The following is a 27,039-nucleotide window of genomic DNA, read 5'->3' as shown; positions in this document are numbered from 1 at the left end:
AAACTGCAGTTCTCAACCTAGGGGCCGAGTGACCCTTTCAGAGGGGGTCACCTAAGACCATGGGAAAACACAGGCATTTATATTATGATTCATAACAGTAGCAAAATCACAGTTACGAAGTAGCCATGAAACTAATTTTATGGTTGGGGGGTCACTGCAACATGAGGGACTGTATTAGCCAGTTGCACCGTTAGGAAGGTTGGGAACTACTGCTCTAGAGCCTCCAGGCCAAGGCTGTCATCTCTTGGTGGACAGAAGAGAAGGCATGAAAGGAACCTGGACATAGGCAGGAGGGGGTAATGTAGGATTCCTTCCTTGGAAACCCACTCCAGTCTGATGTCCCTGGCCCCCACTTTAAATGTGAGAATATGTGTTTGCTTGCGTGGTCACCCAGAGTTAAGGGCCTCATATAAAAGCCAAGGTATAGATTTAGCCAAACACTGTCCTCTTTTATAAAACAGGGTGTGTTGAAATCGGTTATTAATTAGCTGGCTGGCATATGATTCAGACATGAGTGACCAGCCCCAGCTCTGGAGGCAGGTGGGCATGCTCCACTCACTGCCCCAGCAGTGAATAGGTTTGCCTCTGAAACAAAGCCACAAAGAGGTGCCAAAGTGACGAGCCACACCCTATAGAAAGATAAGTAGGCAGGGCTCACTTTGCTCACTTTCCTAGTGGTGGTTTATGAATCTTACTAAAGTCTAGAGGCCACCACGGTTACCTCGTGTTTGAGACAGTGCCCCAGTGGGGCTGTCTTCAGTGAGATGGCCTGCGAATGGCTTGTGTGGTCCCCTGTGCCTGAGATTCCGCCTCCTGTCTGTGTGTGCTCCGTTCACCTCCCTTTTACACTCTGCGAAGGACCGAGGAGCCTTTGACACTCCACAGAGGGTAAAGGGTCCAGTAGTAGATTCTGATTTACTCCATGTCCTGTTTCCTTACCTGGCCAAGGGGAGGCGTAGACACAGCTTCTGTATCAGTCACCTGGGAGCTCACGACACTCCTTCCATAAGGCCATCCCACTGATCTAAGAACATCTTGCGGATGGATCCTTCTCTGTAAAATCTCAGACTCAGCATGAAAATGCTGGGCCCTGGGTCCCTGGTGCCCTGGTAGTGATCTAGGGAGTCTGCCATCGCCCCGGAGTTACTGAGCACTCACCACAGGTGCCCATTGGACTGTTGACACAGCAACTCGAGCAGCACAGCTCCAGGGGTAGCAAGGGCTCCAACAGTCTCAATGCATAAAGGCCAAACAGAAGTCTAGACAGGGCCAAAAAGATGGCTTAGGAAATAGAGGTGTCTGTTATCAGCCTGAGGACCCTCATGGTGGAAGGAGAGAACCGTCCCTCTCATGCAGCCTCTAACACGTACGGCAGTGTGCACACAGATAAGAAAGAAAGAAAGAGAAAAAGAAAGAAAGAAAGAAAGAAAGAAAGGTTTAAACACTATATGAGCCAGCCAATTTGTAAGATACTTGTAATCTTGGAAAACTCTGCTCCCCTCCCCCACCCCCACCCCCCAGTTATGTGCAAACGTGCACCTAAGCCCTAAGCTGAGACGACTTCTCAGAAGATTTCTCTCGTGTGTAAACACTGATCAGGTACTCAGAAGTCCTCGGGGACCCAGAATATCCTTCACTGTAGGAGATATAGAGGCACACCTTTCCATCCAGTGCCCAAACACCCTCACGTTGTGGGATCTAAAATACATCCATTTCCCATAGCGCCCAGGAGGGGGCAGTAGTGTCACCAGGGATCTAAAATACATCCATCTCCCATACGTACCAAAACAGGCTTCTTGTGAAGGGACCAGAATTTCCATACAAATAGAAAAAGGCCTGCATATACCATCACAGTGGCCCTCAAGGAACCCCGTCACAACCCAGAAAGGAGCCGCGACAACCCTCTTATGCCATGACGGTACCACCCATGCCCCAGGCTCTCTACACAGAGGAACAGACCCTTAGCTGGTCAGACAGAGTTCATCTTAGTTCATGCCTAAGTTGATGCTTCACAGGTTTTTCCACCCAATTTGTTTGGATCCAGATGCCATGGGAACAGGCAGATCCGGAGACAGGGGACAGAGGTTGCCAGGGGCTGAACAGATTGCAGGGGTAGTGAATGCCAATGGACTGGGAGTCCTGCAATGACAAAGGGATTCTGAGATGGGCGAGCAGAGATGATTGACAGCAAGGGGAGAGACTAGAACCCCTGACGTACATTCTTCAGAACAGTGACTGCATGCTGTGTGTTTTCCTTTAGCTTGGAAACATTTCTGTGGAGCCAGCAAAGAAATATATTCCTGACTAGAGAAGGAAGTACAGGCCCAGGACCAGAAAGCCAAGAACCACGGGGTCCAGTCTGCTAAGAGCTTCACTTTTCCCCTCTTCCAGGACACACACAGAGGACTCTTCATCCAGCAGCTCCGACCCACGCAGAATCTCCAGCCAAGAATCAAACTCAAACTGTTCGGCCACTCGGGGTCTGGGAAATCCACACTGGTGGAGTCTCTCAAGTGTGGGCTGTTGAGGAGTTTCTTCAGAAGGCGCAGGCCCAGGCTCTCCTCCATGAACTCCACCCGCTTCCCTCCATCGCCCCTGGCTGCTAAGCCAACAGGTAGGCGCTCCCCGGGCCACACTTCCTGAGGTTGTTGGGTTTACAGCCTTTAGAGTGAGGTGTGCCGGAGGCAAAGGCTGAGGTTCCAGCAGGTCCTTAGCTACTCTGGAGAAACTCACAGTGCTCCTGAAGTGAGACAAGTGTTGGGGATTCTGAGCTCACACTGGGGTGACTCAGGCTGGTGGGGACTTGACTTTCCAAAGATCCTTACATACACTTCTCACCTGCAGCCACAGCCTCACTCTGTTCTGTGGCTCCCTTGGGGACGGTGGCCGTCTTGATGTGTCTGTACCAGAGAGGGAGGCATTCAGCCTCCTGGGAACAACTCTTGACCACCTGCCTAGGAAGTTGCTGAAGACCCTCAGCCCAAAATAGGCTCTCCCTTCAAGTCTGCCTCCTGTTGCCACTAGAGGGCAATAGTCAACAATGTTTTTTTTTTCTGTGATTTCACAAGCTATAGCTTTTATTTTGCTATAAACAAGCCTGTCTCAGCCCTGTATCCACACCATGAACACTTATCACTAAGACGTAGGAAGAAAAGGCCTCCTGCCAATATTGCCTGTCCTCCTCTGCTACCTTGTGCCCACAGCCAGCTAACCATATCCATTCCTGTTAGGTGGTTGTCCTAAACACGGGTGCTGGGCATGAGACATTCCTGGGGGTCCCCAATGCTCCCGTGAGGCTTGGGAACTATAGAAAGATACACTGCAATGGACATGCATCTAATCCTCCATTCCATAGCCCTCCCTTTCTCAGACCCACCTCTTCCCTCACCAACCACCCCTCTCCTCCTTGCCTGCTTTGGGAACCCCACGTCCTGAGTCCTAACCCTTCATTCTGCAGTCTCAGTGAGCATTCACAACCCACCTCTTCCCTCACCATCCACCTCTCTCCTCCTCCCCTGCTTTGGGAACCCCACATCCTGAGTCCTAACCCTTTGTTCTACAGTCTCGGTGAGCATTAACAACCTATACCCCGGCTGTGAGAACGTGAGCGTGAGGAGCCGCAGCATGATGTTCGAGCCGGGCCTCACCAAAGGGATGCTGGAAGTGTTTGTGGCTCCGTCCCATCACCTGCACTGCTCGGCCGACGACCAGTCCACCAAGGCCATCGACATCCAGAACGCTTATTTGAACGGTATGCCCCACCTACCCGGAGGGAAGGAATTTGGGTTTTTCTTTCACGGGGCTTCAAGTCCTGACCCAAAGGCAGCTTTTGCTAAGCAGTATTTGCTATATCCAAGGAAAGTCCTGTGCAGACTATTGATGGGGCCGACTCAGGCCTGAGCCATAGCTAGCTAACACACTAGAAGCAAAACTACATAGTCGGGCACTGTCAGCACCTAGCAAAACACTTAGCACCCAGTGGGTACTTAATAAGTAGATTGGGTGATTAGTACCTTTTGAAAAGCAGACCCCCTGCCTGTATAGGTGGGGATCTAATGATGCACACAGCCCCTCATGGTGATGAAGCAAGTTTGAAAAGGCGATGTTTTACACAATGACATCATGGCTAACACCGGCATACACGTGGAGAATTCTTTGAGTGTTTTGTTGTTGTGTTTGCTTATGAGACCCAGACTTTCATGCAACCTAGGAGAGCCTCAGTGTAGCACCCCAGACTTCTACCTTCCTCTACCACCACCTTTCAACACTTCCCCTCTTAGTACCCCACACTGCAGAGTGGGGCACTCCTGCCAGGTCTCAAGTAGAAAGCATCATGGCAGGAGAGGCCGCATGCTGAGAAGAAGCCAGAGAGCTGGGATGTGGCCAACCTCTCTTTATAATAACCCACTCTCAAGGCGCTAAAGTTAATGAGGTGTTAACATCTACCTGAGGGCCTCGCACATGACCACCTCCCATCATGCCCCAGGCTCTGCCATTCCATCAGGTCACTGGGGATGCAGCCTGCAGCTCACAGATCCTCAACAGGGACAAAGACACAGGGATGGGCACGCCCAGAGGGCGTCGGGAGGGATGTGTGTGACAGAGCTGCTGTCCTGTCTGCCGTGGGAGAATTTCAGAAGATAGCAGGGTGTGTCCAACCCTTCAACACTGTGGCAATGACATCATTCACAGGTGTGTTGAATCACATTCCTAGCTGTACTGGAATGTGGCCCACAGACCACAGGTTAGACACACTGGTGAGGTCCTGTGATTATCTTAGTGAAAAACATCACATTACCTAAAGCTGAGATTATCTAACACCAGTTTAAATGGGACACATTACCTGAAGCTGTGATTATCTAACACCAGCCTAAATCACCTGAGATCTGTAACAGCATGGACTGCTGGGTCCCCAGGGCTTCCCCAAGGGCCCAGGTCTAAGAGCTCCTGATCCCAATGACTGGGATTAAAGTCCATGTCCCCCCCCCCCCCCCATTTTAAACTGTGTTTTTCCCCAGCATCCCTGGACAGAGCTGGCCTGGCAACATGAAGAAAGGAGGCGCTCATATCTGGGACTCACTCAAAATCCCCACCACAAACCAGGACTCCAGTGCTGAAAGTTCTATTTCTGGTCTGAGAACTTTCCATACTATGCTGAGCCTCCAATTACAGGGTGTGTGTGTTCTGCGTGTTTGGCTCATTCTCCTGTGGAATCTGACAGGACTGATCTCTTTCCATGATTGGCTCTCACCCTCTTTATATAATAATATGAAAGGGGAGAGAAAGCAAAAGTTTGTTTGTATACACGCACTTCCATGTCTGCCTCTGGCCCCACATGCCTATAACACACATATATCTGCCGGCAATTTGGAGTAAACATACAGTAGATACAGCCAAGGCGATCTTAATGAAAACCTTTAGGGGGGTCATGTAGGCGTAGATGAGAGGGATAGGCATAGAGCACTGGACAGGGACCTGTGCAGAAGTCGCTGTGTCCTTACACAGACACATGCTGCAGGTGTCACAAGCCCTGTGCAGAGTCCCTAGAATGCTAACAGCCCCTGAAGTTAGGTGGGATGTTTCCTGATTGCAGCCTTTGCTTTCTTTCTGAAGGAGTTGGTGATTTCAGTGTATGGGAGTTCTCTGGGAACCCCGTGTACTTTTGTTGCTATGACTACTTCGCTGCCAACGATCCCACATCCATCCATGTCATCGTTTTCAGTCTAGAAGAACCCTACGAGATCCAACTGAACCAAGTGATTTTCTGGCTCAGTTTCTTGAAGTCTCTGGTCCCAGTTGAAGAACCCATAGGTGAGCAAGGTCCTTCCTCCTCTGCCTCTGCAATGCTTCTCTTGGGGTCCTCGTGTTGGCCGCACTTAGACCCTACAGAATGGGACTCCCAGCTCTGACCTCCTCCCAGTTCTGAACCATCCCTGGTAGCCCCTTCTCACCCCTGCTGCACTTCCTCACCAAGGTCTTCATGGCTGAGCGCACTGTGGAGTCCTCCGTCCACGGCTCCTGCTCCCTTCTGGAAAGTACTGGTGCATCAGCAGCAGAAGGGGTTATCTTTCCATCTGCGGCCCTGGTGAAAAGGCCCAGGCAGCCTGCCTCATGACGTTGGCTAGGGGGCTCGGCCTCCAACAGGAGCAGCTGTCCCTGGTTTGGGGTGATGCTCAGCAGCCATATTCCTTCGACCGAAAGCCCAGGCTCATGACATCAGCAGGGCTGATCTCCCAGGGGACGTAGTTTTGCCTCTTCTTTCTCCTTTGCCACATCTCTTTTAAAACACTCCTGTGAGCAGAGGCCTTGCCTGTGTGAGTTGGAGACCACTTGTCTTTGGCTTTCTCCAGTGTGTGGTTTCATTCAGAAGGCTTTTTTTGTTCCCGTGAAAGCTGTCTGTGGTTGCAAATGTCTCCTTCACATGTGGTCTCTTTAAGGGAGCCCCCAAGAGCAGCTTTTTGTCCTGCAGTCTGCCCTTGTCTCTGCTGAGAACTCTAGCGGAGGATCAGAACCAGAGGCCGTACTCCCTAGTCCTGCCCTCTAGCCTGTGGGCAGGTTGTATGTCACCTGCACAGGGGGTCTAGGCAGGAGGCCAGCACATTGCCTTTGGGGCAGGAGAAACCAGCCAGGGAGGAGATCAGACTCTCAAAGGGTACACTTTCTCCCTCAGCTTTTGGAGGCAAGCTGAAGAACCCACTCCGAGTTGTCCTGGTAGCCACACATGCTGACATCATGAACATCCCTCGGCCTGCTGGAGGCGAGTTTGGATATGATAAGGATATATCCTTGCTGAAAGAGATCAGGAACAGGTGAGCGCAGCCCACAGGGGTGGGGGTGGGGTGGGGTGAGCATCTGGGGGGATGGGGTGAGCATCTGAACAGGGGAACTGGGTCGGGTGAGAGGATGCAGCAGAGAACATGTGGCCCTGCTCGGGTGGGGTGGGGTGGAGCGGGTGAAGGAACTTCCCCCTTTGTTAAACTTTTCATTTTCATCAAAGCAATGAGTACTAATTACACAGGTCATACAGCTGTTATACGCAAACAGAGCATGGTAAAAGGCCACAGGCTGCTCTCACCTTCTCACCCAGTACCTCCACACAGAGGTGGCTTCTGTTCTCAGGCTTTCGGAATTGACATGGGTAGCAGCACCCTGGTCAATATTTCCCAACATGTCAATTGCAGGTATACACTGGATTATAACATTACTTAGGTTAACGTCCAAGCTACATCATGGAGTAGGTTGGGATGGGATGGAACAGAACAGAATAGAAAAGATCCGAGTGCCTTCCTGTTGAGTATTATCATATAAGACCCTTGTTTCTCTTATAAAGAACTGGACGTAAATATAAGTTTTTACTTAGAATCTGTTGGTAATTTTTATTGCTGTAGCGATACACCTGAAGTTGGGTTGCTAATAGAAGAAGATGCTCTTAGCTAAGAGCTTAGGAAGCAAGAAGTCTAAACCCCATTTCGTCAGTCCTGTGAGGACCCCTTGATCACATCACTTCCTGGTGTTTGGCATCATGGTGGACAATGTGTAAGGATAGGAATTCAGGGAGGGAATTTGAATTAGGCTCTCTTGACAGTTCACAGATTTTCTGGAAGCTACCGTAATCCTTGGCACGGCAGCACCCCTGAAACTGCAGTGTTCAGTTAAGCGTGATTTCTTAAAGACCCCATTAGACACATCACCTCCCTGGGGACAGAGCCTCTATAATGGAGGCACCCCTGGAGGACAGACCACATTCATTCCGTACCGTGTTCCAAGGCTCTATGAGCAAGCGTAAACTTGGCAGCTGGAGAGATGGCTGCTCTTCCAGGGTACCTGAGTTTGGTTCCCAGCACCCACACATATAGTTCACAACAGCCTGTAACTCCAGTTCTAGGGGACCCAGTGCCCTCTTGTGCAGGTGGCACACACAGAGAGACATGTAGTAATATGAGCGGCAGGGCTGCTTCCCACCACCCGGCTAGATTTATACCCGAAATAATTACACGGACACTGTATTCTTTTAAACACTGCTTGGCCCTTTAGCTCTAGCACTTACAGGCTAATTCTCACATCCCGATCAACCCATCTCTAATAATCTGTGAGAACCGGTCTTACCGGGAAGATTCTAGCCTAGTCCATCCTGGGTCGGAGCTTCATGGCATGTGTCTGCCCGGGAGCGGGGCATGGTGTCTCTGCTCCAGCGAGCAGAGCTGTCGAGTCTGAGCTCACTTCCTCTTCCTCCCAGCGTTCTGTTCTGTTTACTCCTCCCACCTATCTTCTAACCAATAAAATGGGCCAAGGCAGTTCCTTTATTAGCCAATGACCTTCCTCCATCATTTCCCCTTTTTCGGTTTAAACAAAAAAAAAAGCTTTAACTTTAACATAGCAAAATTACATATAACAAAACAGTTATCAAGTAAAAGTTACAATAATCTTTATCATAACTAAGGAAAACTATAACTATAACTAACTATTCTTAACTCCATCAAAGACTCCAGAAAGATACAATACTACGTAAGCAAACAAGAAAAAAGCAACTTTTAAAACTCTAGAAATGACAGAGACATCTCGCTGCCTGGACAGTCACCCAAAGTTCCTCTGTACCGTTGGGGCATCCATCTTCAGCCTTCAGGCCCATGGTATCCAGTAGACATTTCCATAAAGCAGGAAAATTCAAAGTCAGTTCAGTCACTATCTGTTGTGTCCTGCAGAATGTCTCGCAGACTCTTTCATGAATCAGGAACCCCGAAAGATCATCTCACCTTAGGCAAGTTCAGTAGTCCTCTCTCTGTGGGTTCTCTGTGTCCAGTTTATGCAATAGTCCAGGCAAGAGCAGTTTCTTGCCCAAATGGCTATCAAACTCCATAACGAGCCTCTTCGATGCCCATCTTCCTCTTGAAGTAGATTGGTGCTGCCAGGAGCAGAGTGTCTCATTGTCATGAAAAGTCCTCAGTTATATATTTCTTAATTATACAGTACATATTTAAATGAACTACACAATCACAATACCTTAATCAAAATCAGAAACACTTACATATATAACAAAATTGACCTTAAATCTCGATCAATAAAGCAAAATCTATACTAATGTAAATTATTCATATCTATATCATATCCCCCTTTAAATGTAAAAGGACATTTATAAACCATATTTGGGAACATGGGCGCAGTTTTTTGTCTCCAAACTGCTTCCTGCTGAATGGGGGCGTCGTTAATTAGGTCTTTCATGGTATAACCTGTGTGCTAGTTTCATCTCAGTTGGCAGTTGAGTGAAGCAATTTTCTGAAGATGTTCACAACATCCCTTCAGGAGGGCGTGGTCCATCATACCAAATCGGAATAAATGCAATCCACAAGGTCTGATCCTCTGTGAAAACAAAATAAGAAACTCCTTTCCAAAGCATCATGTCCTTAGATCCAAATTTCAATGTCAAGGCATCAAAATATCTATGTTTGATTAGTTCAGCAGCATTTACAAATAAATATCTTTTAGCAGCTGTTGCTCCTTCCTCAGCATTCAAACAATTCAAAGAGAGCATAATAGCATACAGTATCAAGATTCTCTGTGTATTTTCCATCTTTGTTCGTTTTATTTTAACCTCTATTTTGTTTATTTTTACTTTTAACTTTTTGCTTTTTGAGATAGGTTCTCTGTATCTTTGACCTGAAGTAACTCTGTAGACCAGGCTGTCCTTGAACTCTCAGAGATCTGCCTGTCTCTGCCTCCCAGGCATTGGGATTAAAGGCGTGTGCTACCACACCTTGAAATCACAGAGGTCTATCTCCCTCTGCCTACCAAGTGTTGGGATTAAAGGTGTGTACCACATACAACAACTCTCTTCCTTTTTTTTTTGTTACTTTAAGAACTTTAAATTTTAGTCTGCATATATTTTTAACACACTTCAAACCATTTAGAAATTTTCTTTGTCTTTGAATCTCTCTTTACTGTATATCTCTCTTTTTCTGACCACACGAGCCTTTAAATTACTGAGCAATATGGGTAGGATTAAAGGCGTGGCTTTGCCAGCTAGATCCAGTCCATTCCTTAGCTTTCCAGCCTCTTGGCTGAGGTACTGGCTGTAGGCATGTTTACTGCCACAACTCTATGGCATTTCAAGGTCCTTGCCAGCAAGCGAGCTTCAGCAGCCTGTGCTTGCAAACCACACGAACCGCCTGCGTAAAAGAGTCAGAGTTTGCCCTGGCAGGACAGCCCAAAAAGCCGGCATTTTTAAACGGCGCAGCTTTTTTCCTGCTACGGCTGAAAACCAAAAAGCATGCGTTCAGCTTTTCGTCAACACCGTTTAAGTGTTTCGTGGCAGGACCTCTTAATGAGCTGCAGGGTTTTGCAGCTAAAGCTGAGTCAGGAAGCTTCTCTTAGATGAGAGCGCTTTCTTGCCTCTAGCAAGCAGAATGCACCCAAGAAATTGTTGCTATCCAGAAAACATGCTTTACTCTTTCCCAAGCCTTTTCAGGCTTTCTGTGGATTCAGTTGTCCACGTGGGCACCATTTGTAGTAATAAGGGCGGCAGGGCTGCGTTCCCAGCACCCCGGCCGCCTGCCTGGCTAGCTTATGCCCGAAATAACAACACACAAACTGTATTCATTTAAACACTGCTTGGCCCTTTAGCTCTAGCACTTACAGGCTAATTCTCACATCCCGATCAACCCATCTCTAATAATCTGTGAGAACCGGTCTTACCGGGAAGATTCTAGCCTAGTCCATCCTGGGTCGGAGCTTCATGGCATGTGTCTGCCCGGGAGCGGGGCATGGTGTCTCTGCTCCAGCGAGCAGAGCTGTCGAGTCTGAGCTCACTTCCTCTTCCTCCCAGCGTTCTGTTCTGTTTACTCCTCCCACCTATCTTCTAACCAATAAAATGGGCCAAGGCAGTTCCTTTATTAGCCAATGACCTTCCTCCATCAGAGACACATATACATAAATTTAAAAAATGAATCATTAAAGCCTAAAGTTTGACATTGCAGTTTTTTGTAATATGCTGGCACTCAGATCTTGAATTATAATGAGAGATACAGCTGCTTTCCTCCTGGTGTGAGAAGAGGTCTATGTGAATAGTTTTAGAGCCGCGGTGTGACTTTCTTGTCCTGTTTGATCTTAGCCTTCCCTCAGCAGCATTTTCTGCTCTTTGCAAAGTAAACACCCGAGCCTCTGCATCAGGAGGCTCTGACATCTTTCTGTCTTTTCTTCTACCTTCTCTTCTTCTACCCGCTTATATGATTGAAAAAGCACACTGATTTCCCACGCACAGCATCCAAAGGGACCAGCAGAGTTAACCTAACAGCAGGGACAGAGAGCGTGTTCGGGGTCACTAGGGTCCTCCCTGCTTCCCTCCCATCAGCCTCTGGGGCTAGTGGCTACCCAGCCACTGCACGGGAACACCGAAGGTCGAACCGGAGCTGATGTGGCTCCTGCTTTGTCCATAGGTTCGGGAATGACCTCCATGTCTCAAATAAGCTGTTTGTGCTGGATGCGGGTGCGTCTGGGTCTAAGGACATCAAGGTTCTTCGGAATCACCTGCAAGAAATACGGAGTCAAATTGTCTCTGTGAGTACACATGGAGAGACCTGGACTCCACCGTGGAGACGCCAGCCTTGACCAAGGAGTTGACCCCACTGTACTGCCCTCACTTTGGTTTGATTTTCTGGGGGATAGGCTGGCAGTAGGAGCCAGGACTAAGGTCTGTATGCAAGTGATGTCCTCCTGTTACTCTGGGGGAGGCAGGAAGAGAGAGAAACAGACAAGGCAGTAGACGGAGGGTTGTTAGGGGCAACAGCCACCACTGCAGGATGTATCAAGTTCTTTACATATAACATCTCCTTTTATAAATTACACCAGCAGTTTTAGTCTGTTTGTTTTAGTATGTGTAACAAATTCAGAAAAGAAAAATAACCACTAACAAAAGTAACCAAAGGATGTGTGCTGACAGACGAGACCATATTAGACTGAGTTCACATCGTGGGTAAAATAGGAAGGGAGCGTTGTATTTTCCCCAAATGTAATAGAGTTCTACCCAGATTCTGAGTAGGGCGGAGGACATTGGGATGTTCATCTTGAAATTGAAATGGAAGAAGACAACAGGTTTCACAGGGTTATAATTAAAACCGCTAAGAGCAGCTTAGACATTGTCCTCAGAGGTCACAGTGTCCACAGACATTCGCTAGCAAACAGAGAAGCTGAGCCAAAGAGATGGCTGAGTCTGTAAGTGCTCCCTCTGTGTACAGCATGATGTCTGAATCCCTAGAATCCTTAGAAAAGCCAAGCATGTAAGGGCACACGTGTACCCCAACCCTGTGGGAAAGAGGGGGGGAGGTTAGAGGCAGGAGGATGCCAGAAGCTTGCTGGTCGGCTGCTTTGGTCAGTCAGTGAGTCCCAGGTTCAGTGAGGGACCCTTTGTCAAACAATGAGGTGGAGAGCGATTGAGGAATACTACTGGCATACACGTGTGCACAAGCGTTGCGAGCACATACAAGAACACATACATGTATCAAGAAGGGGGGAGAAAGAAAAAATATTATTTCATTTTAACAGAGAAAATGTGACTTAATAAACTGGCAAGTGGGTTGTCTGCTTGGGATGAACTAAGTTGGATGATCCCCAAAGTGGGTGACTCAAGCTTATCCGTGCACACATGTAGAGTAATAAATACCATGATGGGAATTCTGGAGAGTGTTTTTAAAATAACTCGGAACTTGGAGACTCCTTCTAAAAGTTTTCCAAGGAATTGTACCCCTTTGAAAACCAGTCTGTCTTTCCTCATCAGAGAAAATCGTGCAGTAGAAAATAATGCATAGAGGAGGGAGGTGTCTGTGCCTGTGACAGATGGAGGATTCCCTAGAGAGAGACAGGAGTGCCATGGTGGGAAGGGCTGAACCAGCCTCAGGGAGGTGCCCAGTGCCCTGAGTGAATGTGCACTCGTCTCTGGCCCAGTGGTGCAACCCTGTACTCTGTGTCCTCTTCGGACATCCCTGCCTCCCATAGCAAACACACCAGCCTGTGCCTCACAGAGCCTTGCCTTCCTGTTGTGGTGGCACCGTGTCTCAGTCGCCATATGGGGGTGGTCTGGAGGCCTGGCCCCACAGATGGGGACAAATACTCGGGAAAGAAACCAGGTCTCCTCCCAGATCTGAAGCAAGGCGCCTGTCCCTCGTGCACAGGACGCCTTTGAATTCTCTGGGCGTGACTCTGTCATCACCAGCCACCCTCCAAGTCCAAATGAACTGTCTCTATCCTGGGCAGTTTTTCTTTTTCTTTTAAATTGTGTTCATTTTTTTCTATTTTATGTGTATGAACGTTTTGCCTGCATGTTGTTTTCGTTCACAAAGATCAGAAGACGTCAGATCCCCTGGAACAGCAGTTATGGGAGGTTATGAGCCACCATGTTGATGCTGGGAATGGAGTCCATTCCTCTGCAAGAGCAACAAACTCTCTAAACCCCAGAGCCATTTCTCCGGCTCCCAGTTCTGCTTTTTTTTTTTCTTTTTTAAATGAGGAGCGCATCTTAGGTGACATAAGATGTGATTTTTGTGTCACTAGTAGTGTGACACCTCTGTGCTGTGTGGCTTCCCGTTAGGAGGGTGTGGGATTATATGAATGTGAGGCATGTTATAGCTTGGCTTGTTTTACCACCTTGGCTATCAAATCCCTCGTGCCTGATTATTAGATGATGCCTAGAGACAACCCTCGGTTAGCGATAGAGTCCTTCACTGAGTCAATAAAGCGCTGACTTCTCTGGGTATGCACTGCGTGGATAAGTGATGTCTCTCCTGGGCTCCCAGAATGTCAGCTGCACAGCGGCTAATCTGTCCCACCTGCCTGTGTAGGGCTGCCCTCCCATGACTCACCTGTGTGAGAAGATCATCTCAACGCTGCCCTCCTGGCGGAAACTCAACGGACCCAACCAGCTGATGTCGCTGCAGCAGTTTGTGTATGACGTGCAGGACCAGCTGAACCCCCTGGCCTCTGAGGATGACCTCAGGCGCATCGCGCAGCAGCTGCACAGCACGGGCGAGGTGAGGGCTGAGGGTGGGCGAGCTCCCGCTGCTAGAGGAGAAAGGACCCTGCTACCTGTGGCTTCTCATCCCACAAGGCTCTCTTCACCCTGCCAAGTGGTCGGAATCTGGGCCTGGTCTTTCTGGGTTTGAGGCTCTTTTGAGGGCTTGAACTAATGGCTCGCCTGATTTACCTACATCACAAGAATAGTTTTCTGAAAGCCAAGCAGCAGTGCAGATCAGAAGGAAACACACTGACCAGACTGACAGCAGGTCACAGGTGAGGGTGGCCAAGAGCCTGGCTCTTCTTTATGTAAGTCTGCTTACAAGGAGCAAGGTTTGGGAGGTTCTCTATTTTAATTGACAGGTTTAGGTTATGTAAGCTTTGGCTCAATGTGAATGTCCCTTCCCATGATGCACCTGATTTTTGTCATGTGCATGCCCAATTATGCATAGGTATAATATGATAAATGAGGCTTTTTTTTCCTGACACAGTTTTTCTTATTGTTTTTGCATCAAAACTGGTTCAGGCTGGGTCTGGCTCTCCTACTATTACACCCTGACTTGAGTAGATTGAATAGAATATGTTTGATGGTTGTTAAAAGGAGAGACTTATTCCATTGTTCAGTGTGTGTGTGTGTGTGTGCTCGTGTGTGTGTGTGCATGCATGCCTGTGCATGCATACACTCATGTATGTGAGTAGTTTGATAGACATTGGGGTCCTAGAATGTTAACAGACTGCTAGGTGTGTTGTTTGGAGTGGAATGTGTGTGCATCTCAGGCTAACAGTTGTATTATTAGAAGCGAGATGTATGCAAAGCTCACAACAGATAGGAGCAATTCCTTTCTATCAACGACTGGTCTGTTTTCTTTGGTTTGCTGCTGTCTTCTAGGCCCCATTAGTTAGCACTCTTGTCCTGGGCCACTGGGTCTCTCTTGCCCCCTCAGCCACCTACTAATTCCCTTTTCCTCCTGGCAGCTCTAGGCTGGCTGCTGTCAGGGAACTGAGAGGCCCTGGCTGTGGACATAGTCCTGGGGTGACAAATACTAAGAAAAACCCATGAGGTGCCATCATGACAGTGTCTGTGGACAGGAAGACACTCTAAGTCAGGACCCCTCAGCAAGCACACCCACCAGAAATGACAGAAATTGACTCTCAACTGCATGGCACTTAGCCCAGTATGGAAACCGTCCTGACTGCATCCTGCATGCCTGTCCCCAGAAAATGGGGGCCATTGCCTCCTCCTTCCTAGGAAGTCTAGTGGCCACATGAGCTAGGCTGTGTCCAGAGCAGCAGCAGCAATTATTAACAATTAAAAGCATCTGGGGATATCGAAAACCGCTGAGGTCATTGGTTTTGTCAGCTTGCATTTGTCTGAGTTGTGGGGTGCCACCTCAAGGCTTCCATTTGAGTGGTGTGGGTGTCATGTCAGGGTCTGCGTTTGTCTGAGTGGTGTATTCTTGAAACGAATACTGAATCTAGAGCCAGTGGCCCGGAAGGACCTCAAACAGTAAGGCCAGCTGATTGGCTGACTGACTAGGCGTAATGTAAAGTAACCGAATGCAAGGAAGAAGACAGGAACAGGGTGAAGGCATTTAGATGTTTAGACATAAAAGGTGGCTTTCCCATGAGAATAAACTTTCTACTTTGATAGGATACTCTTACCTCCTAGTTTTTGACCAGACATTTTCAAAGTCGCGATGTAGGATCTCCTCTCCCCTTGACCCTGAGACTTTAGGAAACGAAGATGGAAGAGAAAGAGAAAAGGAAAGGAACAGAGATGGAAGAGAGAGAGAAAAGGAAAGGAACGCTCGTGGTGGGGCCAGTTCTACGAGGCTGAATCCTTAAGTCTGGTTATGAACTACTAGCTCCTTAGGAGGAGAGAAGTTAGTTAGGGCGAAATGGTAAAGGTAAAGGCCCTGTCTCCTCTGGAGAAGTTAAGTCTGAGGCTCAAACATGAAGTCCCAAGAAGCTGCACTAGGGCAGTGGCGCCCCATGGCCAGCAGGTGGAGCCAGAGGCACCTGCACTGAAAGCCCACCTGGGAACGCCATTATTTTTAGACTAACCTTTAAGGGCCAGGAAGGAAAAGGTGAATTCTGGCTTGGCTTTGCTTTTTTTTTTTTTTTTGTATATACACACACACAAAAGTTTTTGTTGTTGTTTTTAAGTGTCTTTAAGCCTTATATTGTTTTAGTATGTTAGTTGCAATTTTCTAGACCTTTTCTTAGAAAGTTCTATCACTATGGAAGCTAGGCATCATGGGATATGCTTGTAATCCTAGCCCTCAGAAAGCTGAGGCAAGAAGATGAAGAATTCAAGTCCAGCCTGGGCCACACAGTAACAAACAGAAAGATACTACCACAAAACCACGCCTTCTCAACTGGCATTGAGCCAGTCTTTATATTCTGCTTCCTTTGCCTCCTTTCTCTCACCTTTTAAAATTTATTGTGCCATACTTCATTGTAAATCATTGCCTGTCTCCATGCAAAGCTCAGCAAAACACATGATCACAGTCCTGTGTTCATATGTACACAGCCCTGACTCAGGACAGTGGCTGAGTTTACGGTCTTCGTCCAAGGGTCTCCATTTGCCCGGTAATCTCTTTTGATAGCTTCCTTTATTAATTGTGGGCTTTCCTAGACCCGGGTCCCAGCAGAAGCCAGTCCTTTTGTCTTCTCGTCTCACTTTCTTTCCTCGTCTCCCGCCAGTGTTTATTTCTTGCTTTGGGTTGTTACTACTTTCACCTCCGTCTTTACATACTTTGGATTTTTCCCTCCATGGGCCACGTTTCTGGGAAACGCCCCTCTGATGTTCCTGAACCACCTTAGGGCAGGGCTCAGGGGTGGCTTTAGAGATGGATCCACGCTGCAGAGTGTGGATTCCCCCTCTGGCCCGGGTGCCCTTTCCCTCTGGTGACTTTAAGTTGTCGCCTCCGGCAGATCAACATCATGCAGAGTGAGACGGTCCAGGACGTGCTGCTGCTCGACCCTCGGTGGCTCTGTACCAATGTCCTGGGGAAGCTGCTCTCCGTGGAGACCCCGCGGGCCCTACACCATTACCGGGGCCGTTATACCACGGAAGACATACAACGCCTGGTCCCCGACAGTGATGTGGAGGAGCTACTACAGATACTGGATGCCATGGACATCTGTGCCCGGGACCTGAGTAGTGGGACTATGGTGGATGTTCCCGCTCTGATCAAAACAGACAGCCTGCAGCGCTCCTGGGCGGATGAGGAGGATGAGGTGATGGTGTACGGTGGGGTGCGCATCGTCCCCGTGGAGCACCTCACTCCCTTCCCCTGTGGCATCTTCCACAAGGTTCAGGTCAACCTGTGCCGGTGGGTCCACCAGCAGAGTGCCGAGGGTGACGCCGACATCCGCCTGTGGGTGAGCGGCTGCAGAATCGCCAACCGAGGCGCCGAGCTGTTGGTGCTGCTGGTCAACCACGGCCAGGGCATCGAGGTTCAGGTGCGTGGGCTGGAGACGGAGAAGATCAAGTGCTGCCTCCTGCTGGACTCGGTGTGCAGCACCATCGAGAATGTCATGGCCACCACCTTGCCGGGGTTGTTGACAGTAAAGCACTACCTGAGCCCCCAGCAGCTGCGGGAACACCATGAACCGGTCATGGTCTACCAGCCCCGTGACTTCTTCCGCGCTCAGACCCTGAAGGAGAGCTCCCTTACCAACACCATGGGAGGGTACAAGGAGAGCTTCAGCAGTATCACCTGCTTCGGGTGTCACGACGTCTACTCACAGGCCAGTCTCGGCATGGACATCCACGCGTCAGACCTGAGTCTGCTGACCCGGAGGAAACTGAGCCGTCTGCTTGACCCACCCGACCCCATGGGGAAGGACTGGTGCCTTCTGGCCATGAACTTGGGCCTCCCAGACATGGTGGCCAAGCACAACATCAGCACCAGGTCGCCTAGGGATTTCCTTCCCAGCCCAGCGCATGCCTTGCTGCAGGAATGGACCTCCTACCCCGAGAGTACGGTCGGCATCCTCATATCCAAACTCCGGGAGCTGGGGCGCCGAGACGCTGCCGACTTCTTACTGAAGGCCTCCTCCGTGTTCAAGATCAACCTTGATGGCAATGGCCAGGAGGCCTACGCCTCAAGCTGTAACAGTGGCACCTCATACAATTCCATTAGCTCGGTGGTGTCCCGGTGAGGGCAGCCTTGGCTTGGGCAGGGCCTTTATGGACTGAGATGCAAGGGTGGTGGTGGTGGGGCTCCCCATCCTTCTCAGTACATTCCTTCTGCTTCTGAAGACATCCCCCCCATCCTGTTCCTTGCTTCCCTACCTCCATTCCCCTCCCTCTCACGCATCCCCCAGTCAAGAGCAGACCACATGCTTCGCTTTGGCCACGCGGGAAGCTAGCCCCCCTCCTGTCAGTGTTTTGGACTCCATCTCTCGTTCTCTAATACCTTGCTTCATATTCATAATTTTATTGGAATTCCAAACTTTTCAATGAAAAAAATTTAAAGTTCCTTACCAATTATCCTTTTTTAAAAAAGAAAAAGAAAGAAAGGAGCAGACATTTATCCACAATGTGTATTTCTTACCTTTTCTCTGCTGTAGCAGCTCCTCAGCCTATCTCTTTTATATTTGTAGGAGAGGCTCCCATGCCTGGACCCCACTGTATGATTTATAAACAGACAGTATGTGAGTGCCTTTTGCAGAAGAGAGTGTGTTGAAATCGTCTGAGTCAGCCCGGCGCTGTCACCAAGGAAATGCTACCTCTCTGTCCCTTGCTGTGCGCTGATCATCGCCAGAGGTGCTTCACTCTGAGTTGTTGGTTTTGGTTTGGTATTCTTCCCCCCCCCCCCTTTTTTTTTCTAGGGAGGGGGCTCTGTGTTTCATTTGGCAAGGAAAGAGGAAAAAGGAATCCTCCCCCCAGAGTGTTCATGGCCAGTGTTGCTGTAAGAAGACATCTTTTAAGTTGCTTTTGTTAAGACATCCATGTGAACATACATGTACATGAAACCTACCGACCGTCATGCCTCACCGCTCCCTCCCATCTCAGGTAGAAGGTTGACACAGTGTAGGGTTATGGAGACCCGTGTTAAGAATTCCGAAGACCCCAGCTCATAATCTGTGGCAGTCCGTTGTCATTGGCGCATAGCAGATGGGTCCTATGTTGAGATCCTGGTTTGATCACTTCCTGTACTTGAAGTCTGAAAGAGAAAGAAAAGAGAAGAAACAAGTTTTCTTGGGGTGATTGAGATTGTGATCGAATTCTAAATCACTATGAAGGAACATGTTTTAATTCTGTCCTGAGAAGCATGTTACGTTACCGTATCATCTGTACATATATATATGCACTATGTATATACATATATATTAATACTGGTATTTTTACTTAATCTATAAGATGTCGTAAAAGAATTAAGTTTGTTTTTTTTCTTTTGTTTTATAAATAAACTGTTGCGTATTGCATTTGATTGGTTAGTCCTTGATTCAGAAGAAGTTGTTCTCTCTTAAGTTTGGCTCCCAGTGTTCTGTTCCACGTCACCAACTAATCTAGAATGCAAACAATCTAACTAACCTTCAGCCCTTGGAAAGCACTGTGCTTGGTCTAAGTGCTTCTTTATTTATAAAATTAGATGACATGGTCCTTAGGACGGAGGTCCTTGTCTTCGGTGAATCCTTTGGCCAGAGTTGAACCAGGAAGATCCTCTGAAAAGATGTCAAGGAGTAACCATTACCTTTTTTAATAGCTGGCATCTGAGATGCTTCCCCAAAGATCCATAAAGGTTTGGGTCCCCATCGTTGCACTACTGGAAGATGCCAGAGCCGTTAGCCTGTGCCTAACTGCATGTGTAGGTACGTGCCTGTAATCCAACCACGTAAGGGGTACAGGCAGGAGGATTAGAGGCTCAAGGTCACCATGGACACTTAAGGAGTCAATGCCAGCTTCAGCTACTTGAGATCCTTCCTCAGCTGGTGAAAGAGCTGGAGGACAGTTGAGTGAGGAAGAGAGCTTGTTCCGCAAGCGTGAAGACCCGAGTGGGAATCCCTAGCAACCACTTAGCCAACCCCAGCACTGAGGATCAGGGGCGGGTGCCCTCTGCATGTGTCCCATTATGGTCTCCCATCTTAGCACGTGACCAGAACAGTGGAGCCAACCGACCATGCACCCAAACTTCGGGATCCACAAAATAAATCTTTACTCTGTATAAGTTGAGTATCTTAGTTATTTGCTAAGGTAACAGGAAACTGACGGACACACACCTTCACAGACAAGAGGGATCCTTGGGAAACTCTTGGGGTACCCCTAGTGGAGGACTTAGCCATTTCCCCCATCTGTCCCAATGATTGCTTGCTGGAGACAATGTGCCCCCAGTTCTGAGTCAGAAGGGAGTGAGGCCTTGCATGGGTGTGGAGTGATCAGGAGAGAAGCTGTGTAAGTGCTTCTAATGCAGCGTGGGCCTGCCCTGTCGGAAGACCAGTCACTCTCAAGTGCACGGGGTGAGGGGAACTCCGCCAGGCACTCAAGGCTTCAGTGGCCGTCCACAGCCTTGTAAGGAGTACGGGGTGGGAATACTGGCTATCTATCTTTGTGGGAAGATCTTGTTCCATCCAAAACACAGAATGTAGAAGTAAATTCAGCTTAGGGATGAGCTCCTTCCGACACACTCCTTAGGGTCTGGACCTAATGGGACGAAGAGAATTAGACAAAATGGCACACTTCAGTCAGTCGTGACTTGGCTAAAATCAGGTCGTCTAACCACAGGTGACCCTGTGCATGGCTCTGCCTCATGTGGGTCCTTCATTTTCTTCCCCATTTGTTTCCCTTTATTGAACATAGACTCTTTTATACAATATATCCTGATTATAGTTTCCCCTCCCTCTATCCCTTCCAGTTCCTCTCCAGCTCCCCTCCCCTCTGATTCCAGTCTTTCACTAGAAAAGAACAGGCTTCTAAGAGACAACAACCAAATGTGACAAAATCAAACATAATAGGATAAAGCAAAAAAAAAAAATCATATTCAAGTTGGATAAGGCAATCCAACAGAAAGAAAAGAGTCCCAGGAACAGGCACAAGAATCAGAGATTCATCAGTTCTCACACCCAGGAGTCCCAAAAAGCACTAAGCGGAAAGCTACAATCTCTATGCAGAGGACCTAGTGGAGGCTCATGGTGGCCCTGTTGGCTTCAGTCTCTGTGAGCTCAGCTGCACCTTGCTTAGTTGGTTCAGCGGGCCTTATTCTCCTGGTGTCCCCCATCCCCTCTGGCTCTTACACTCCTTCCATCTCCTCCTCCACAGGGTTCCCTGGGATCAGAGGGGAGGGATTTGATGGAGACATCCCATTTAGACTCTTTCTCCACATAATGTCTCTCTGTGGACCTCTGTATCATTTCCTGACTGCTGCCAGAGGAAGCTTCTCTGTTGATGACTCAATGAGACATAGTATATACTTTATATTGATTATTATCAGAGGCCTTGGGTACCAGCTTTGGTACCCCTTCAGGACTCAGAACTAACTGTAAGTCTATGGCAGGCGACGATCTGAGGGTAAAAAATTAACTCAAGTACATTATCTCTGCATCTTCTTTATTTTTCATGCAAGGGGAGAAAGTGGAGTGAAGGGGGCTGGAGGAGAGGAAGAATAAAAAGAAGAGTAAGGGAAAGAATAAGGAGAAGAAAGAAGGAGAAGAAGGGGAAGAAGTAGAAGTAGCGAGAAGAAGATCTCTGGCCCATCTAGTCTCTGGTTCTTGGTTGCCCAAGCAGTGTTGGGAATCTTCATTTCATGGAGTGGGCCCTTAAGTCAGATCAGACATTGGTTGGCTACTCCCACAACTTCTAGTCCACCATTGCCCTAACATATTTTGCAAGCAGGAAAAAATGTATGTCAAAGGTTTTGTGGTTGGATTGGTATTTCTGTTTTTCTTTTGGTAGCCTTCAAAGCACCTTCCCTCACCAAAGACACAACAACATAGTGGTGAAGGTTTCATATAGGCCCTAGCTCAACTTCTCCATGTTCAGCGAGTCTGTGTGAGTGTTGTCCTCAGCAGTGGGGCCCACAGTCAGTTTAGGAGAGCAACCCCTTATCTTCGCAACAGCCCGGGTTTTGGGATTTTTATGTAAACCCCATTGGCCAACAATTCAATTGAATGCAACCAAGTTCTGGTACTGAAAGACTTGTGTAATGACAAGAGATGGCCTTTTGGTGCCTGTTTCTCCCATTATTAGGAGACCTCATTAGGATTACCTTCAAATATTTGAGGAAGTTTTCAGTGCACTGCTTTCCATATCATCCCTCAAATGCCCCTTAATTCCAGCTGTCTCTCCCTGAATTCCCTCTCAACCCTATCATTTCCCTTCCCCCTCCCCACCTGATCCTCCCGTTCTTGTCTCACCTGCCCCCAGTCCACCTGTAAAGTCTGTTCTATTTTCATGTTAATCCTTTAAATATGGTACCTGCACATACATTAGCATGTATACCTTGAGTATAAACATGTACATGCATGTTAAGTGTAAGTTTGTATATATGTGCAGAAACATGTACATAACCACCTGCGTGTGCTAAGTCACATGTGTGTAGGAATAAGGGTGTATGTGTATGTCTATATGTAGACGTGTTTGTGTTTGCATTTATGCACATGTATGTAGAAAAGAATTCTCTGCCCCCAGAATCTGGCTGATTCAGCTGTGTGTACGTCTTCTCACTGTGAGCAGAGAGAGCAGCAGGGGCCCTGGTTCTGAGGCATCAGCATGGCATCCCTTGTCTCCCACGAGGAGCATCCCATACAGGCTGCTCCTCCAAATCACTTGGGTTTGTGATCAGTATGCTCGCACTCACAGTAGAGAGATGAGAGCTGGCCTGGAGGTGGGGCAGGGGTCCGCGCAGCTGCTGCTGCGGCTGTGTACCTGCCCCTGCCCCTGCCGAAAGCGAGCCCAGTACTAGCCCTGCCTGGGGCAGGGGTGGGCCCTTTGGCTGTCAGGGCATCTCATGCAATGAGAAGTTGCTGCTGGTCTCCCCTTTCGGCCATTTTTTGACGTTGTCTGTATGGTTGCGATGATACGGACTGTATGCTTTCTTTGCTGCTGTTTTTAAACATCCCACCATGACACAGCTCCTTTTCAATGGCCTTAGAAGCCTCTTAGAAACATTAGTGATGACTCTGGAGCGCTGTAGTCACCTGCTGTAACACCACAGCATTTCCTGCTGTTATGAGTACAGCTTCCGCAAACGTCTTTAGGGACATTTTTATTTTTGGCACGTTTTTCTTTTGTGGCTCTGGAGATAAAATCCAGGGCCTCATGCATACTAACAAATGCTCACTTGCGCACACCCTCAGCCTTTTTAACGTATTTTGAACCGCACATAAAATATAAATATATGGCTTGTTTTTACCTCTGTCATGTAATAATTAGCTCTAAGGAGAGAAAGTGTTTCTACCAATCCAAGAACGGTGTGTTATACGCTGCTTCCCCAAGAAAAACCTTATTTTATTAACTCTTAATAGCTGGCACTTTATAATTCTCTCTGGCTACCCCTTTTTTGCTACACACAATGGATTTTGTAATATTTCACCGTTAGCAAGATCGGGAAGGAAATTCAGTATCCGCACTGTCGTGGCTATTGTAGTTTTTAAGAGCTTCTCGCTTCAGTACCCATTTATTTATGAAGCTACATGGAATTTTAGGACTTTTATCAAATTTAGAGGATTACTGAAGTTTTGTTTTTCTCATATATAAGCTGTAGATTTGCTGGCATTTCAATTTCTTTTGTTCAGTGACTTATTTTATTTATTTCTGTATTTACATCATTCTTCCCTCATTCTTTTGCTAATTTCTCCTGTACACCCACATTCCTCAAATTCGTCATCTCTTATTCTTTAATATCATTGATCTATATAGGTATATACATATATATCACATATACATATACATGTAAATTTATAAATACATCTGCTAAGTTGCTTCCATTAGGGATTGGATAACTATCGGGGTCTCATAGAAGAAGACTGATTCTCCCTCTCTCAGAAGCCATTAATTGCCTGGAGCTCTTCGTCTAGGGACCTAGTGAGATTGTTCCATCCCCACTGGGATGTCAGCTGGTGTTGTCCTTGTTCAAGTATTACTTAGGCAGACATTCTTATTATTGTGTATGTCAGCATAAAGCATGTGTGTAGGCATACATCATGGCACGGGCATGAAGGTGGGTGTCAGACAGCGCCCTTGTTAAGTCAGTTCTCTCCTTCCACCGTTATATGGGTTCCAGGGGTCATAGTCGGGTTGGCACGCTTGCATAGTTTCTCTATCTCTGGAGACATCTTGCTGGCCCTAAGTTATTTCTTAAGTGATTGCACATAAGCATTAATAGTTAAACATGGGGATTCCTACCTAACATTGCATGGTAATAAATCATGTTGCAAATGGACATTTGGTTGGATAATATTGCATGTCATTTTTAATGTTTATTCTTAGCTCAGTGAGCATCACCATACTTAGATAATATTTGGAAGGGGCATGTTAAGCGACATTAGTGTCTTGAATACTCCCACTAAGTTTGGCAATTTCTCTATGAGTTCATTGTCCATAGACTGGAACAGACATTCCAGCAGAGACTTCCAACAGACACGCAAGTCCTGTTCCACGAGAAACCAAAATAAACCTAGGAGAATGAATACAAGATACGCAGGACCTGTGAGGCAGTGGTGAAGCTTGATAGTCATCCTTGCCGGGCCTTTTAGCACAGATGTGGTCAGATGTTCTGTGTGTTTCTGTTACGATGCTTATAGATGAGATAGACAATGAAGTTAGTGGACTTTGTGTTCATCGGATCGCCTCCCATCACACAGGTAAGTCTCACTTGCCCTTCAGCTGAAGGCAGGAATGAAATGAAAGAACGTTGTCCTGCCAGCGGGAGTAAGTACCTCAGCAGACAGCCTTCATCAGCCCCGCACTCTTTGGTTGTTAGAGCTGAGTTTACTATTGTTTTGATTTTTGAGTTGTGGTTTGGCTTAGGCTGGCGTTGAATTTGCAGTTATCTTACCCTTAGGGCTAGAAGTGCATGAATATATGACTGTCATGTCCAGCTTCTACTGGCAGCCTTTGAACTTGACTGGTGACAGAATCTTTCTGTGGGGCAACTACCCTGTCAGCCCAGATCTGGGACTGGCCAGGCATAAATCAACTCCTGAAAATCAGCCCTCCTTTGTCATGGTGTGACATCTCAGGGACAGATGGTGGCTGACTCAATCCCACAGTTGTTACTCTGGTCTCTGGCAATCTTTCCATCCCCATCCACGCTCCATTTTGTACCCTCGCTGAGAGCATGCCATGTTTCCACTGTACATGAGGACTACAGTCTTCACTAGTGTGTGCCAATGCTGTTATCGCCTCATGCAAACACTCTGCTCGGGACGTAGGCTCCACAGAAACACAGACTGTAAAAGTCAGGTACAGAAAGGGCAGACGTCTTTCCAGGTACGTGTGTTTCAGAATTAAGAAAAGAAGTTCAGAATTTAGTTTTGTAACCGTACTAACACAGTGTCAATACCCCTGGGAGACCTGTGACATCACTGTATGGTGGCCAGGTGTGATGGTTCTCTGGTCAGGGTAAGAGCATAAAGCCTTTGGAGACCTGGCCAGGTTATAATTGCAAGCAAGAAGCTTGTGTTTGATGTTCGGATGTAGGTATGTTTGGCAGTTCCCACCTGTTCTTGACCAGCTAGTATTTCTTCTTGTCAGATTCTGTTCCTTCAAAGTCATATCTGATCACAAGAGAGTGCGAGTCAGGGTTTTGTTGCAATTTGGATCATAATAATTGCCTGAAAAATAAATTAAAAACAAAGCCAAAGCTCAGCCAAGCGTCTCCATGTACTCGGCAGTGACATATCCTCTGACATATCTCTAAACTCAGGAAAATGACAGAAATACCACAAAAGACCTTAAAGTAGAATCCATTTTTTAAAACTGAAGGTCAGGATTTAGGTTCTCATTTGAAACTAACAATAGTTCAGATTAGCACATATCCTTTTGTAAAGGACTTGTTGAGAGCCACAGATGGTGATGCTTGGGTGCTTGTCTGTGTTTGCTTCGTGCTAGGTAACACTAGAGCATGCTCCGCTGAGCTTCTCATTACTGCAAAGCAGTGCAGATGATAACACTTCCTAACAACAGAACTGACGGTTTGCAGACATGGCTTCTGACCTCTAAAATGTCAGTTCTGAGACGGGTATGTTATCTCTGCAGTGTCTCCCTTTCTGAAACCAGAGCAGTGAAGGTAACGGCATTTACCCTGATTTTGAATGGGTAGGAGCTCTCTGTGTTCTAGCCCCCAACTGACCCGAGAAGGCTCTGTGCCTTAATCCCGCCTTGCAGCCCTGATTGTGTTGAGGTAAAGAACAGTCCACTAGGCTCCGCTCACTCAGTGAGTCCAGCTTTCCAGTTTCCTGGGACATCTGTCCTTCTAGGCTCCCAGAAGTTCCAAAAATCCAACAAGCATTGCACAGACCCTGATAGGGAGTGGAGAGGCTGTTGCCCACAGAACCATTGTCAACACCCAACAGCAGGTAACGTGTCTGAGTTCTGTAAAGGAAAGCAGAGGGCTGTGTGTCCCTCCACAGAGCAGGGACGGCAGCTCCCTCTTGGCATCCCATGGACAATTGACAGAGGGAGGGTGGAGAGTCCTACCTGGTCCTCTGCTGGAGAACTGTAGCTTTTCTCTCTCCCACCCACAGGTCTGTCTGGGGATCTCTTTCTGTTGAGGTTCCTGGTGTACCCCATTCCTGTGTTTCTGGTTCTGAAAACCATTCTTCAACACCTTTAATTCTGCAGTGTTCTTCAAGAAAAAGCAAATAAAGCATTAGGGGAGTATTTGTTCTGTATAAAGAAAGCTGAGAAGAAAGGGCAGCATTGGGGCATCCTCACCACACTCGCCGCGTCTCCAGAGGTGCTTATCTTTGTGGTGAAGCCATGCTTCCCAAGGTTTTCCCCACTGTACAACTGGGTCATTTTCATGTTCTTCTCCCAAATGGCTCTCCTCTGTTCTTCTTCTCTCTAGAAGCATAAAACCAGCAGGGTTT

The 27,039-nt window shown here is 47.7% G+C and overlaps 1 protein-coding gene across 1 annotated transcript in view; it reads left to right on the top strand.

Moving 5' to 3' along the window:
* Window positions 1-19,443, top strand: part of Dapk1 (death associated protein kinase 1) — a 153,203-nt gene extending 133,760 nt beyond the window's left edge. The window contains exons 20-26 of the mRNA XM_041659870.1: window positions 2,392-2,614; window positions 3,563-3,751; window positions 5,614-5,811; window positions 6,671-6,809; window positions 11,430-11,550; window positions 13,827-14,015; window positions 16,936-19,443. Of these exons, the coding sequence (XP_041515804.1) occupies window positions 2,392-2,614; window positions 3,563-3,751; window positions 5,614-5,811; window positions 6,671-6,809; window positions 11,430-11,550; window positions 13,827-14,015; window positions 16,936-18,168 (2,292 nt within the window). The 3' untranslated portion in view covers window positions 18,169-19,443. The remainder of the gene's footprint in view (window positions 1-2,391; window positions 2,615-3,562; window positions 3,752-5,613; window positions 5,812-6,670; window positions 6,810-11,429; window positions 11,551-13,826; window positions 14,016-16,935) is intronic.
* The last annotated feature ends 7,596 nt before the right edge of the window (window positions 19,444-27,039 follow it).

This window comes from Microtus oregoni, unplaced genomic scaffold (genome assembly GCF_018167655.1).
Source record: "Microtus oregoni isolate MIOR12 unplaced genomic scaffold, Mior012 000011F_ref0000422, whole genome shotgun sequence".
Classification (NCBI taxonomy): domain Eukaryota; kingdom Metazoa; phylum Chordata; class Mammalia; order Rodentia; family Cricetidae; genus Microtus; species Microtus oregoni.
This window is presented reverse-complemented; position numbering and strand designations above follow the sequence as displayed.